Source organism: Myzus persicae, unplaced genomic scaffold, assembly GCF_001856785.1.
Source record: "Myzus persicae strain clone G006 unplaced genomic scaffold, MPER_G0061.0, whole genome shotgun sequence".
Lineage (NCBI taxonomy): Eukaryota > Metazoa > Arthropoda > Insecta > Hemiptera > Aphididae > Myzus > Myzus persicae.
This window is the reverse complement of record NW_019103632.1, coordinates 7,447-23,577: the sequence shown is the minus strand read 5'-3', so window position 1 is coordinate 23,577 and position 16,131 is coordinate 7,447. Positions and strand designations below refer to the sequence as shown.

Genomic DNA, 16,131 nt, shown 5'->3' with positions numbered 1-16,131 from the left:
CAACATTATGAACATATTTTGATCTCTCAGTGCTTAGATACTTAGGTAAGTAAAATACTTAAATACCAATACGAAAAAGAAAATGTTACGCATAATCAAAATATAATTAGTACCTATACTAAAAAAAGGTATCAAAAATTGAACAGCAATATGTTCTATGTATGTTTAAGATAGTCTAATGCAGTAGTGGTAGGTACCTACCATTTATACTGTACCTATACTTTACTATTTATTTAGAAAGGTACTAAATATATGACATAAATTATAATTTAAATTTAAAATAATAACAAACTGAAATCAACTAACCTAACCTACGAAAGTATAATAGTATATTAGTTTTGCTTGCAATGGTCCAACCATTTAAAATGGTTTAAACAATAACAATAACCAATACAATTATTAGTCATTTTAATACTCAGAGAAACTGCAGGTACCTATATATAAGCTATAGGAACAAACTACAGATTCTTAACATTTTAGGATAGCGACAATGATGAATGTGGCAATGATCCCCAAGGGTATATCGTATATCCAAGGGCCTCGGAGACGAACCACAACGAGACTCCCCACTTGCAGGTGCCTATATGTCGTCAACTAATAATTTACGATGAGTGCTTAAATTTGTGGATTTGAATAAAATATTGGTGGGACTCATTGGCCTTGTCTTGAGTTGTATCGTTTTGTATCGAGTAGGTAGGTAGTAATTGAGCGAAAAAATTATTTAAATAATCATAACTTATAGCTGTGGCAGGTGGCGTAGTGTAACAACTAACAACAGTTTACAGCATAGACCTGAATACTTTATACTACTTACCTGCAACCTACTACTCTATGAGTTGTATGGTTTATCGTAGAGTGTAGACGGTAGACCGTAGTCCATTAGATGTGGGTACCCTTGAAATGATTATATAATTACGCTAATATTCAATGAGGCATTCAGGCCTTAAGGGGAGCAGTAATTGACGGTAGAGACAACGGTTGTGACTCTATTGGCCCTCGGTAGATCAGTTGGTTCTAGACCCCTTTCGTTTTGATTATCAATTCATGTTGTTATCAATACCGTGATTTTTCTTCGAAAATCGAAATAACCAATTACTCGTTGTCAATACTCAATAGGTCGTCTTGAAGAAGGATGAATAATTTATAATTTTGATGTTCAGTGTTTGGTACGTTGTTCTACCGTGAAAAAAACTGTATCGTAATCAAAATACGATGACGGCAATGGGTGTGTACATTAGAGATCGATTCGATGCTGAATTTATCATCTGGTTTTCAACTGACTGGTAAACGATCTAAAGAACTCAAGAAACAATCCAATTAAATCATATCTACCTACTGAGTAAGTCACATACTTTTTGTTAAATTATTGGCTATTTTTTAATAAATAAATTATTACTCTTAATAACACATCATATCATTACAATAACATTTCTGTCCATTAAATATTACATGTAAGTTGTAGGTACCTACCTATTGTTACTGACATTTCAGGGTAATTTTTGGTTTTGTATTTCACAAACAGTATTAAAATTAAAATGGATATAACACAATTCCTTTATATACTTACTTTAAAGTTAACTCTCTACATTTTATATAAAAGCCATTAGTCAATATTATGGAATTATGTCAAATTGAAATTTATCTATCTTCTGGAATTCTTTGATAAAATTAGTTGAACAGAATATTGTTATAGTAGATAGGTACCTAAATTAATAGCTTTGAAGTTACAAAATTATTAAATGCATTGCTATGTTTCATTTTTTTTTTTGTTAATGATTAAATACTAAATTAAAGTTAAGAACCACTATAATTTTACCAGTATAAAATATAGTCTTGATAAGTAATTTAGTGTTTTCTTTGATAAAATGAATAAATATTTTATTATATACCATGTTCAGACTACAGAAGTACGTATTATTTTCTATACTTACTATATTATACAATATTAATAATTTAGCTAAATTTGTAAAGATGTATAGGGGGCCAAACAACATTTTTAATGCAAATATAATTTTGGTTTGGTGTTAAGAAATAATATGTATATGTTGTATAAGCTCAAAATTAATAGTCGAATAACTCAATACTGATAAGTAAAAAATGGATTTCATTCAATAAACATTTTTATGTAGGTAGGTAGTTTCAATATTTAAGTCGAGTGCAGTTAATGCACTGTTGAGTATGCTTAATGAAATTGTGAATAAATAGTTATAAATTATATTTTAAATATTTCAGAATGAATAAATATTTTCAAATATTTCAGCGATAAACTGGATGATGTCATATTTCTTACATTTATATATTTCATGTTTTTTCTTTTTTTCCCATTATCCTAACAACTAGTTAATAATTCTAAAAGTTACAGCAAATTATTAAAATTAAAAATTTCAAAATATATCTACTTGTTTCAAATTGTTTCCAAATACCAAAATTACAGTAATTCCGAATTTAAAAAAATTGTATGGATATGAGACATTTTTTCAGTAAAAAAAAAAAATGATATTGAGGACTTAAAATATGTAAACTCAAATTTTAATTTGACAATGTTATTAATATTCCTACCTCTACTTACTATTATTTTGAATAATTTATTACCTTTATTTTTTTGTTTTTTTTTAAAATTAAATCCTTGTAAATTTTTAACATGTCATAATGTTATAAATAAATATAAATAATTACATATTTTACTTTTATACTTGATTAAAAATGTTTGCCTACTAATGAGATTTGTGAGCACCAATTTTATTGTGTTAGAAAGTGTTGACTGTGGATTAAGCAATTAATAAATATGTGTGTTCTTACTTTTTAAAATAAATTTCATTATTATTTTGTTTGCATTAAATATTCTAAAAAAAATTTAACCCAATTACATTTTTTATTTATCAACCGGTCAATAAGATAGCTAAAAGCAAATATATTGAACTTAAAATGTAAATTAACTGGTACTTTATGTGGATGGTAGTATGGTACAACATATACATAGTTAATTATCAATATTGTAAATTTTATTAAAACTAATTGATTTAAAAGTCATAGTCCAGCCTCAAAACTTTAAACAAATAAAATGTTTTTCATATTTTACTTATTAGTGTTTCTTAGCTATGACCTTAGCACACAAAATTACATTTTTTTTTAAATGCCTTTTAATTCCTGTTCATGTTCTATATATTTATGAATAAGTATTTGAATTATTAATAAAATAATTTGTAAATTATGCTTATTAGGTATTATTAAAGTTCATTCAAATTTCAAATCAACTGTCTTATTACTTAGTACATTGAATGGTGAAGTTATAATTTTATATTTAAATGTATTTCAATAATTATTTGGAATAAAATGTATAAATAATTAACGATCTACCTATAACTTTAAGTTTTAAATGCGCATCCAGAACAGCTATTTATAAATTAATTTGTCTAGTTATTGCCAAATTATTATTGTTTTTTTGTTCACATGCATGTGTAGGTATTTCGTTTATGATTATTAAATTGGTAGATTGCCAATATGTCAGAATATATTGTTATACTCTACAAATCTTAGAATGTTAAATACAATTTAAAATATTATTTATTTTTAAAATATAACTAAGTACATTTTCTTTTTAAATTATCTGTAGAAATTGTTGTAAGTATTGTATTTATCAAAGGTACTCAAACTGTGTCACGGCTCTGAGGGCCGTCTAGAACAGCGTTTCCCAAAGTGTGTTAACCTTAAGGTTCCGTGGGACTATGTCAAGGGTTCCGCCAGATGTATGAGATTATTGAGAAAATTATGTTTATTAATTATGTTTGTTATTTAAAATATTTTTGATTGAAAATTTTTTTAAACTAAGTTTAATAATGAAAAGTCATTAACAGTATCATTAAAATATTATTTAGACTTGAGAGTTTAGAGAATTGATTTTTCTTTTTTTTATTTAGAAAAATTGTAGTTGAGTTGGATTAGACATTAGGGTTCCGTGAAACACAAACAATTTTTTAAGGGTGCCCTAGTCGTAAAAGTTTGGGAACCGCTGGTCTAGAGTATTTATCAGGGGAGCCTTGGTGCATTAAAAGAAAAAAATTACAATGATCACGATCAATTTATTGTTTTATTCTAAACCTAAAAAATTTAATTTCAGTTTTCATGCATAATTATTATTATATTTGCTGTCTTGATATATTTCTTGTATTTATAATTTATAAATGCTTAAACATTAAAACATTCTCTTTCCGTATCTTTGAGAGCCACCAAAAAGTTATAAAAAGACAAAGGCCGTGCAATGAAAAAATTTGAATATCTTCAATATACATGATTCAATATTTTTTAAAGACAGTATGATGAAATATATAAATCCATTAAATAGACGCTATATCCACATGCTTTGTCTCTTTCTTACGAACGCATAACATAGTAAATTATACATTCTGAATAATTCATTTAACTATGCTATGTTTGATCTTAGAAAGAATTGACCTATTAAAAAATTTAAAACTAAAAATATTATCTAGATGATGACTTAGGATTTTTTTCAATTTCAATTTTAAAGCGAGTTATGATCATTTTAAAATAATAAATTAATTGTATATATTAAAATACTCATAACTTGCTTTAAAATTTAAGTATAAAAAAATCCCATGCCAGTGTCTGGATAATATTCTTACTTCTAAATCTGATACTGGGTCAATTCACTCTAAGATTAAACATAACAGAGATAAATGAATTATTCAGAAAGTACAGTTTGTTATGTTATGCGTTTGTAAGACTAAGACAAGCATGTGGGTATGGCGTCATCTTAAAAATTGAATAAGGTGCTAGATTATTAAATATTTTAAAATGTTTAGCTCTAATATAATTTCAATTTTATTTTAAAGAAGACCATAAATTAAAAATTACAATAGTATTTTTATAGTAAGTTACTATTGTTTTATTTCACTATTGTGAGTTACAAACTAAACTTATTGTTATACTCTTTTGTATTAATCATATCTTGTACTATTTCTTACCTATTTCAATTTTTATGAATATTTCAAACTGATTAACCCCTTTAAGTAGTGTATGAATATTTTTAAATTTTTACATCATTTTGAATATTAATTGTGTATAAGTATTAGTATATCCATGTTCATATGAATATTTATCAGACTAAACATTTAAAATTAATGTAAATTTTCTTTTGATCCATAATAAAGTTACTTTAATAGTCATACTAAAATTGTAGTAATGAATTATAAAAATCAACAACTTTCATACACATAATATAATCAATTAAAATACATTAATATTTAAAATCTGTTTATAATAATAGTGTATTAAAAATGTATATTATTTATTTATCTAATAATAATAATAAAAATAAACTATAAGAAGCTTTTAACTTTTAATTAGGATGTTAACTACTTTCTATTTATGTTTTCTTAATTAAACAGTTTAAACTAAAATACAATGTATTGTAGTGTATATATATTATTTTAACAATTTAATTATCAAAATTAGTGTTTCTAATTAATCGATTTAGTGTTTAAACATAGTAATTATAATATAGCAATATAAAATTGATTGGTATTTTATGCAGACTAATTTTGGCATTAATAATATTTATCTAATAGTAAAGTGCTCAATATCAATCTCAAAGTATTTTGTTAATTGTTTAATTTTAATATTCCAAAATCCCTATAGTAAATTAAATAAGTAACTTACTAAAAGTGTCATAAGGCTAAGAATAATTTAAAAAGTATACAAATAAAATAATTTTACATACATGTTATGTTTGATTATAAATATTAACTGAAATAATAATTCTACATAAATGTTTATCCATCTATAATAAAGAGGAAAACAGAAATTCAGATAAGGAATGTATAATTTATTAGTGGTCAAAGGTCATTTGAGATAATATTAGTTTGGTTCATAATTATTTTATTATTTATTATACATTTTTAGTTTTGATAGTACATTCATGTCACTAACACCTAGGCAACAGCAATGCTCACTTATCAAATTCTATTCGAATAACTTGTGCCTTTTAATATTTTATTTAAAAAAATTATAATAATACATTGTTTTATTTTTTAATAATGATGAAATTCAAGTTAAAGAGAAAGATATCCAATGTGTCAATAAATATGGCTTCTGTGTGGAAACGGCTTCAAAGAGTGAATAAAAGAGCAACCAAATTTCAATTTACATTATCATATCATCAAATAATATGTGAAACTACTTCTAAATGGTAAGAGGGTTTTTTTTTGTAAATCAGATCTTAAAATGATTTTATTATTACATTACATACATAAATTGTGTAAAGTTATGTATATAAACAAGGTGTAACAGACCGACTTCGCAAATTAAATACCTTTTGTTTTAAATGGTATTTATGAACAATTGTAGGATATAATTAATTATATAGACACTTGCGCTACAAGTAGAATATTCAATTTATCTATTTTTTGTTGGAAAAATTTAAAATACCTAATCATTTTGAAAGTCTAATTCTTAGAAAAATGTTGATGGTAAAAACATTTATAGAAGTCAATTAGTTTATTTTTACAATTTTTTGATAAATCGATATTTTTTTGGAGTTAATGCATTCTATACATAATAACTTTTTTCAAGAATTTTCAGACATAAATACCTATGTATATCTTAAATTATTTATTTTACATGTAATTTTCTTAATTTTATTTTGTACGTTTAACCAGTATCAATTTTATATTTTATCCATCAGGTCTTCTTGTTACACCTTATATTTATATATTGTAGGTATATATTATATTAATACAAATACAAATATTATAAAATCAAATATGACTTTAGTAGTATTAAAATAGTGTATAACATTTAAATCAAAGTTAATTTATCTATATTACATTTTACAAATAGGTCTAATAAATACTATTAATTTATTTAACAATACTACTACCATGTTATATATTTTTTCTGTACTTATTTAAATATATAAATAAATAATGTTTTGAAATGCTTATTATGATTTCAATTATTCATTTATTTTATGCTTCATAATATATATTTTGAATTTTTGTTTTGTTCTTTTAGGACTCCTAATAAATTGGTTGTTGTGTTAAGTCGCAGAAGCCGTCGTTTTGTCAGTGAAGCATTACCGTGGGAACCTACAATGAGAGACCCACTAAGAGGAGTAGTAATTTGGCCAGTTCCAGAAAATAAGCAATTGTCCATAACATTATTCAAAGACCCTCGAAGTAATGAACATGAAGACAAAGAATGGACTTTTGCTATTGAAGATGTAAGCAGTAAAGAGCATTGTACTTTTACTAATATACATTTACTTTCTTTTAAACATTTTTGATTGAAAGATATGTATTGATAATGTATTGTAAGGTAAAGAATAATTATGTTGAATTCAGTACTTAGGTATTTTATTCATTTGACTGGTTCATATCGACAATGGTGTATTTGGATTTGTTACAAGTCTTCTTTTGATCAGTTAGCATGTTTGGAAAATTCAATTGAAAATTTAATTTGTTTTAGTTCAATGCGTTAAAATAAAGCATTTTTTGTTGATGTTCACTTTATCATAAAGAAACACATCAAGTTCCTAAAAAATTGAACGTTCTTCTGATCGTTCTTTTATTTTAAAAATATTTGTATAAAACTTTGAGAAAATACAAATTATAGCTTCTAGAAAATTACTTGTGTATCAAAAAAGCTTAGCCTGTTTGATCTTAATACATAAATAAAATAAATATATGAATGAATAATTGCTTTAATCTGCCGCCAAAACCAAACTACTTATACAATGTAGTTTTAAAATGTTATAAATAAGTATTTTATAATACATTACTATTAGGTTATTATGAATTTCATTAATGTTCTATTTGATATGACCGGTAACATAGTGGTTCATATAATGTTTGCAAAATATGAACATCTACAACCCCATTATTTCCAAACACTGCTTCTTATTATTTATTGATGTATTTACAATAGTATTATCAACTAACATTTGAATTAATTGTACCTCGTTTGAAAAAGTTCATACAATTCTATTCATAATGTGTTATTTATTTTCTAGGTGAGTAATCTAGGAAAACATAGACAAATAGCAGTTGCTGTATTAAATATGAGAAAACATGCCAGTGTAGATTCCACTCAAAGCCAAATTACATTGGTATTCAAACCTACTTCAAAAAAAATAACTTCAGCATCTCTTGAAATGACTATAACAAGTGTATTTTTAAGAGAAGGAAAAGCTACGTAAGTTATTTACAGTAGTTACCAGTTACCATATACTATATATTTAATTAAGTTTACAAGTTACTTTTATTCTATTTCTGTTGAAGCTACTCTCTATGAATTTTTATTATCTATCGAATATCTCCTTATCTTATTGCCCCGAGTTATCATTTACAAGTTTACAACATAGGTACTTAGATAATATTTCTCTGCTATGATATTTACAATTCAGTCTTTAGGACATTTACACTACTTTTATTTTAATTATTTTTTCCCCTAAAATATATTCTTATATGGATTGGTCTTGCCACCTGCAGGTTACAAGATTATTGTCCAGTTTTTCATCCAAGATTTATTATTTATTTATATGTTTACTTAATAATGTATAACTTATTTAACTCCAGTAATATAGATAAATACACTTAATCTTGTTTATATTTATTATTTTTTTAAGTGATGAGGATATGATGAGTATGGCTAGTCTTCTTAGCACAAATAATAGTGATATTGCCCCCCTCGAAGATTTTGATGAAGAAGATATTGAAGGTAACTTATTTTTTAATTATTTTCTGATTTTCATGTATACGGACGTATGTGTACAATGTACATAAAGATATATTTATTTATTCATATTATTTTATTGTTTTTCTAGACTCTTCATTCAAACAAGATATGAACAATGTATCGTTTATGACTAACAAAATTGAACTTTTAACAAATAGTTTAAGTGACCCTGAAATTATTGGTAGTTCTGTTGGTAGGTTGTTTATTTTGATGGTAATTTAATACATAAGTTACCTATTTGATTTGTTTGTCTTACTAGGAAATAATTCTTTTCAACAAGAAGAAGATTTGTCAGAGAATACAAAACATTTCAATTTATCAATCAACGATAATTCAAATTCTGAAAATAGTTCTACTTATAATAATCTCTCTTACATGTAAGATGCTACACAAATGTATTCTATTTTTGTATTGTACTATATAGCTACTATGTAGTAGGTGCAATTATAATAATTATAGTAAAGTAAAAACAACTTAAATTTTTAAATTTTAAAAAGTGCATAAAAAAATCCATTTTATTAACTAATTTTATTTGTATATATTAAAGAAATAATTCTGGTTCCGGAGAAGGTATGAAGAACACTCGAGCATCATTAAAACCATTAAACTTAAAAGATGTAAGTGAAATATTTTTGAAAAATCATGTAAATTTATCAATTAAATTCTTTATAACTATTTTAGCTATAGAGTTGTTTTTGAACATATTATATTCATATATATTATATAAAAATGAATGTCTGTCTGTATGTATGTCTTTTATGCCTGCCTGAACAGCTGGACTGATTTTATTGGAATATTTTGTGTGTTTGAGTGGTTCCCTGGATGATTTAGATTCACTTTTGGCCCCGGTAGGTCCAATCCAGAGAGTTGCTCAAACCGGGATTTTGATATTTATGAAAGAAATTTTTGTTTATAAATGGTTGTTATTGGTTATATGAGAAAAAAATATGTATAGTAGAAATTAATAATTTATTTGTATATTGGTTGCTATTGGTTAATTGGGTAGATCAGGTAGAAGTATGCATCAAATCAAATTTTCACACATTTTCTACCAAGGATGCTGAGTTGCACTTAAAGTTGCTCATTGGTGTATCCGCAATCAAAATACAATAATAAAAATAAAACATATTATTCATATAGAGTACGCACCTAGTAAGGTCCGCAATTCACCTTAGTTAATTGACTACTTGATAATATACTGTTTTCATTATATCAAGCGAGTCAGCACTTATAATAATAATTGTTTTCAGATTCATACTGATAGTGGTTCTAAAGGTACTGAAACTACTACACCGGGTCAAGATCTACTTGAATGGTGTAAAGACATTACTAAAGGATACCCTGGTGTAAAAGTTACCAATCTTACAACATCTTGGAGAAACGGTCTTGCCTTTTGTGCTATTATTCATTACTTCCGTCCAGATATTATGTGAGATAATTTATTCATTTTTCTATTTTTGTGTTATCATAATTTATGAATACACACTCACATGTATTATATCCGTCTTAAAAGTGTGCAATTTACTCTCAGAAGATTGCGTTTAGCTCTGTTAGTTTAAAAATTAGAGTGAATCAACCTATTATGAAACTTGATGGTTAGAATACTATCTTCAACATTGGTTTTTTTACGATGGTTTAATGTTTTAGCAAGTCTTGCATTTATAAATAAATTATTATATAAATTAATAATGCTCATAACTCGCTTAAAAACTATCGTAAAAACCAATATAAGGTCACAGATAATGTTCTTTCCATCGAGTTTCATAATGTTTTGATTCACTCTAATTTTTAAACTAACAAAGCTTAACGTGATTTTCTGAGCATACATTTGTTGTGTTACGTACTTGTAAGACAGAAACAACACATGCAAGTGTTGCGTCTTCTTAACATTTTTACTGTGATTTCAAGGCTTTTAATGGATTCTTTAAAGTATATTTATAAATATTACTTTTACTAACATGAGCCTTTTCATCATTGATTTGGTGTGAGAAGAACTCAAGCTCAGTTTATATTCACTGAAGATAATTTCATTTTAATTTTATCATTTTCTGTACAATAGAATTATAATTTTTAACTAATGTAAATGCATTTTCTATTAGTAACATCTATTGTAATGTAAACAAAATAGTACAAGTTTTAAATGAATGAATAACTGAACTGTTTACAGAACAAGTTTATTATGTATAATTTAATTTGTATCCATTGTAAAAATGAATAAATGACTAAGTATGTGCTAAAATTTCAGCGAATTTGATGCACTAAAAGCTCACGATATTAGAGGAAACTGTAAAGCTGCTTTTGATGCTGGAGAACTATTGGGTATATCTCGTGTTATTGAACCTTCTGATATGGGCGTTCTTACAATTCCTGATAAGTTAGCTGTTATGACATATTTATACCAATTAAGAGCTCATTTTACTGGTAAATAGTTGATTTTTAATGATAACTATGCATTACTATCAATTAAAATTTGTCTTAGGTCATGAATTAGAAGTTCAGCAAATTGGGAAGACAGCTGATGAATCATCATATATGATTGGCCGCTTTAATAATCCTGATAGAGATATATCTTTTCAATTATTTGAAAAAGAGATTTTTAGAACTAATGATTCTAATGATAAAGACCAGAATTCATTTGGAAACATTAAAAAGTATTATTTTCAACCAAAAAAATATTTTTATTCATGGATACACCAACTAACTAATGTATTTCATTTTTAGTAAAAAAGATAATATAACTGATGATCTGAACAATGGTTATTCCTCAATAGCATCTACAAAAGATAATATAACAGATAAAATTTTAAATGGTTCAAAAAGTATTTTTGATAAAGTATTATCTCCATCTAAAGAAAAATTATCTTTTCCTAAGGTATGCTTAAGAAATATTTCTGTTGTTACATCAAACAATTAAAAATTTAAAAATGTTTTAACTAGGCAAAATCATCAAAATCATCTCAGATAACTAAAAGGCAACTTACTGATCCTTTAATGTCTAATGATGATAGGTATGATAATATCGAATTATTTTTAAAGAATATACAATTTATTAAATAAATAATTTTTTATTACAAATTTCAGCATATCTCTAGTTTCTAGTGAAAGAAGTAAAAAGTTAACAAGATCTCTATCAACTAGTGAGGTATTAAGTTTTCTTTGTAACGAAAGTAATTAAATTTAAATATGGTTGCATTTTGTTTAGAGCTTAAAAAGTTCAAGCTCAGGTGACAAAACTAGTGAATCAAAGTCATTACAAGAAACCTATAAAAACCACATTTCTTCTAAACAGGTATATTTATATCTATTATAAAAATATATTTTATATTAAATAACAATTTTATATATTTTGCCTGTTTTTTGTCACTTTAAAAACATTTGTTTCAAGAGTTTTATGATGTTTTAATTGATGGTTAATTTCCCATCAAAATAGACTGTTATGTATGTTACTGGTTGTACTTTGTATACTGGTTATATTTGATTATACATGATTGATATTTTGAAATACTTTTGTAATTACTCTTAGAAGTATACGTATTTAAGTATTTTAACAAGTTTTAAAATAAAGTTTCAGCACTAATGTTCAGAATTTTAAATGAATAAAATCCGTAACTTGATGGTCAGATATCTTACCTTTCCATTATAATATATATTTCATAGCATACATAACATTTAAAATGATAATTAATATTTTGTTAATTACTAACTAATTATAGTTATTAATATGATTGAGAGTTGCATGATTTTTATTTGTATGTATGTAGAATGTAACAACTAATCGTCACGTTGAGCTTAGAGAAAGAGCTCGTCAGCTTGTAGAACAAGCCCGCCGAGAAGCAGCTAGACGATCTGTGCCTCAAATACCTAGTCAGGTTGGTGTAAATAACATTGTTCTTTTGTTTCCTTTGCATATAATATTTGAATGCTATTAAAATTATTATTTTAAATGATTATACTAGTACATGATTTCATGAAATTCAAATTATTTAAAAATAAAAAAATACAATAACTATGTTAGTTTTTAACTATAAGATTTAACATATACTATCACTTATTTATCGCAGAATGAAGAAGAAAGACAGCAACAGTTAAGAGATCGAGCTAAAAAATTGATTGCAGAGGCACGTAAAAACATTAATGTTTCAACCTCATCATCTCCAATTACAAGTCTAAATAATGGAAGTGCTCGAAGTTCAGTATCTCCAGTTTCAGACAGATCTCAAACTAGTTTGTTCAACCTTGATAAGGTATAATTTGTAGCTATTACAAATGTTAACATTATGATTTATAATCATGTATAATTTGAACAGTCATTTGAATCCAGTAAAAATAGCAGTAATTTAGCATTAGACTCAAGTAGCCCTCAGAAACTGCAATCTTTCACATCTTTATTGGATGCAAGTTCTGTATCAAAAGATGTAAGTTTTAATTAAACACAATTAAGGATGTTATTTTTAATAATTTCTCTTGTTATATGCTGATAGAGTTTTAAAAATGAAATCAATTACATTCAAAATGAAATGGAATCTTTAGAACGTGAACAGAAACAAATTGATTGTCAAGCTGATGAACTGGAAGTAGAACTACGAAGAGTTATGAATACAGGTGACGACACAAAATATATTTATGAATTTCAATTTTTGTTGGATGATTAGCATATTTTTTTATTCATTTTTTTTTTACACTATAGGAAATGATCGAGAGCGGGAAGAATTTCTTATGACAGAATGGTTTACACTTGTTAATAAGAAAAATGCATTATTGCGTCGCCAAATGCAATTAAACATTTTGTAAGTATTGATAATAGTCATACATTTTATTTAATATTAAAACTACCCAGTTTAATATTTTATAATTTTCTTAATTAAATCTATTGCCATGATTTAAATATTTTTTTATCTCTCATATGTTTAAGGATTTTTAAATACCTGTTAAAATGTCTATAAGTACTTAATAATGAAACAAATTAACTCGTGAAAGAAATTAATATCTTCATCAATTATTTTATTATAATTTATCATTATAATACAGTTTCATTTAGTGTATCCAAATCCATTTTTTTTTTTGTTTTTCAAACTTAAATAACTTTTTTTGTAGTTCTGATATCAAAAAAAAAAAAATGATATTTCACAGCCAAAGTTCTCTTATTTATGTGGTGAAAATTTTGGTTCTTAGTTATGACTGTAGCCGTATTGGTTATTTCCAGTGCAAAACAATTTTTGCTGAGTTAAATTTGTAAGATAGAGACAACACACTTGGGTGTAGCGTCCTCTTAACCGTTTTAAATTCATCAATATATTTTTGTAATAATAGACTTGTTCAAACTTTCATTGTTATACTTTTAATTAGTGGTTTCTTGTTATAATTGTAAAATATATATTTTAGATAAAATGAAACTATTGTATTGAATCAATTTTGAATTATTTTCCAAACACTTAATAACCATTATATGTTTTATAGAGAAAAAGAAGACGATTTAGAAAGAAGATACCAATTACTCATTGGAGAACTTAGAAGTATAATTGCTATTGAAGGTATGATTTAACTATTTAATATTCAGTAGAAACGGTGATAAGTTAAATTAACTTTTAGACTGGCAAAAGACAGAAGAGCAAAGACGTCGTGAGAATTTATTGTTGGCAGAACTAGTAACTATTGTCAACAAACGGGATGAGTTAGTTCATCATTTAGATTCTCAAGAAAGGGCGTAAGTATTTTTTATGACATTTTAAGAGATTTAATAATTAAAATATTATTAATAATAAATTTTCAGAATTGAAGAAGATGATAAAATTGTGAGGGATCTCAATAGATCTGGTCTGATTCATCAAAATAAGAACTGTGTTGTACAGTAATACATATTATATACGAATAATTATTTAGATATTTTAAGCAATACCGTCTTGAATCTTGTAAAAATTATTTTATTTTACAATTTAATTCTTTAAAGTCTTTAGTTTTTTTATCTTTGATTTTACTTAAGTGTAAGTATTTATTGTTTTCATTAAGTATATTGTATACTATTGTCTATGAAATAACTTACATACCTTTATACTGTAAATTTATTTATTTGAACTGCACCAATTTTTGTTTGTTGTTTTAGAATAGTTTTTATGATATTTTTGTGACATTTAGAATGGTTTTTGTTTAGCAAACATTTATTTTGGGTATATTTTTGTTAAAGAACAAATTATGATTGTTTAATATTTTTAAACATTGAATATACTCATATGTTCTTACATACGTTGACACTTAATCATAACAGTGAATTATACTACTACTTACATCAAATGATATAATATCAATAATATTTTTTTTTGTTATTGTTTAAAAAAAATTAATTTAGCTTAAGTTTATTAAAATTATCTAGTCAGTAGTTCTATTTGATTTTATTTAAATTATAGCCATTTAATGTCATTTAGTTTTAATATTTATTCAGTCAAATTTGATGAATGAGGTTTGCTCAATAATGTATTTTTGTTTTATACTTAATTACTAACAACAATTCATGATAAACTGTAATGCAACTTTTTTTTTTACAATTACTTATACATATTATATTATGTTCGTTACAATAATTGTGTATTGTTTAACATATTTATCCGACTATGTTTTCTAAAATCAGAATAAGTTCTATTTTGGTAAAATATTTGTTTAAAGAAAGACATTTTGCTATTTTTTAGAAGATTTCAAATTATGTTTTAAGAGAACGCTACATTTTTCACATTTTAAAATGATCATAACTTACTTAAAAATAATAATATCAATAAAATTCTTAGAGATGCTCAGACAATAGAGGAACTCTAATTTTTGAAATTATATAGTAAAATGTATTATTGTGAACGTACAATTTGCCATGCCTTACGTTTATAAGACAGAGGCAACAAATTCCACTTAAAGTTATTCGAGTTCAATTTAATAACTCGGCCAAGTATTATTAATTTTTCAAATTTTTTAAGTGATTAAAAACGTTTCTCATATGACTGCATTTTTTTGTGAGGTTGAGTCATCTCTTCTATCCAACAATGTGTGTTGGTAGGCTGTGGCCAAAGATACCATTTTAATCCAATATTATTTTTAGGATAACATGATCAATTAATCTATCAATTAGAATTTTTTCTATTTTATAATTTATTTACATTTTTTATGGGGGAAGCGACTTTATTTTATGTTGATATAATTTACCTTAAATACTAGATATTATATTTAATCTGTGGAAAGTAATGAAAAAATATTATGTAGTACATAATATTAGCTGAGTTAAATCTTTTTTGTAGAATGTAAAATTAAATGACATGATGGAAAAAGCTTGAAGAAATGATGGCAGCATATCAATATGATCAAATACCTACTCAAAGTTAATAGTCACCTTACATTTTTAGA

At 25.2% G+C, this 16,131-nt stretch overlaps 1 protein-coding gene across 3 annotated transcripts; it reads left to right on the top strand.

The window, feature by feature from the left end:
• Positions 1-777: 777 nt before the first annotated feature.
• Positions 778-15,324, top strand: LOC111034954 (EH domain-binding protein 1). Of its 3 annotated transcripts, XM_022316408.1 has the most exons (23): positions 778-1,339; positions 6,069-6,205; positions 7,030-7,237; positions 8,027-8,208; positions 8,642-8,733; positions 8,840-8,944; positions 9,011-9,128; positions 9,299-9,368; positions 10,002-10,180; positions 10,997-11,172; positions 11,231-11,402; positions 11,473-11,623; positions 11,689-11,759; positions 11,833-11,893; positions 11,954-12,040; positions 12,513-12,620; positions 12,813-12,995; positions 13,059-13,166; positions 13,233-13,353; positions 13,439-13,538; positions 14,209-14,282; positions 14,341-14,455; positions 14,522-14,603. In XM_022316408.1, exons 2-23 carry the CDS (start codon positions 6,102-6,104, stop codon positions 14,601-14,603), a joined length of 2,667 nt encoding a protein of 888 aa, XP_022172100.1. In that variant the 5' UTR covers positions 778-1,339; positions 6,069-6,101. The 3 variants fall into 3 exon arrangements, with proteins under 3 accessions (XP_022172100.1, XP_022172101.1, XP_022172098.1); XM_022316406.1 differs by lacking the exon at positions 778-1,339 and having other exon boundaries at positions 6,054-6,205; positions 14,522-15,324; XM_022316409.1 differs by lacking the exons at positions 778-1,339; positions 12,513-12,620 and having other exon boundaries at positions 5,753-6,205; positions 14,522-15,324.
• Positions 15,325-16,131: the final 807 nt, after the last annotated feature.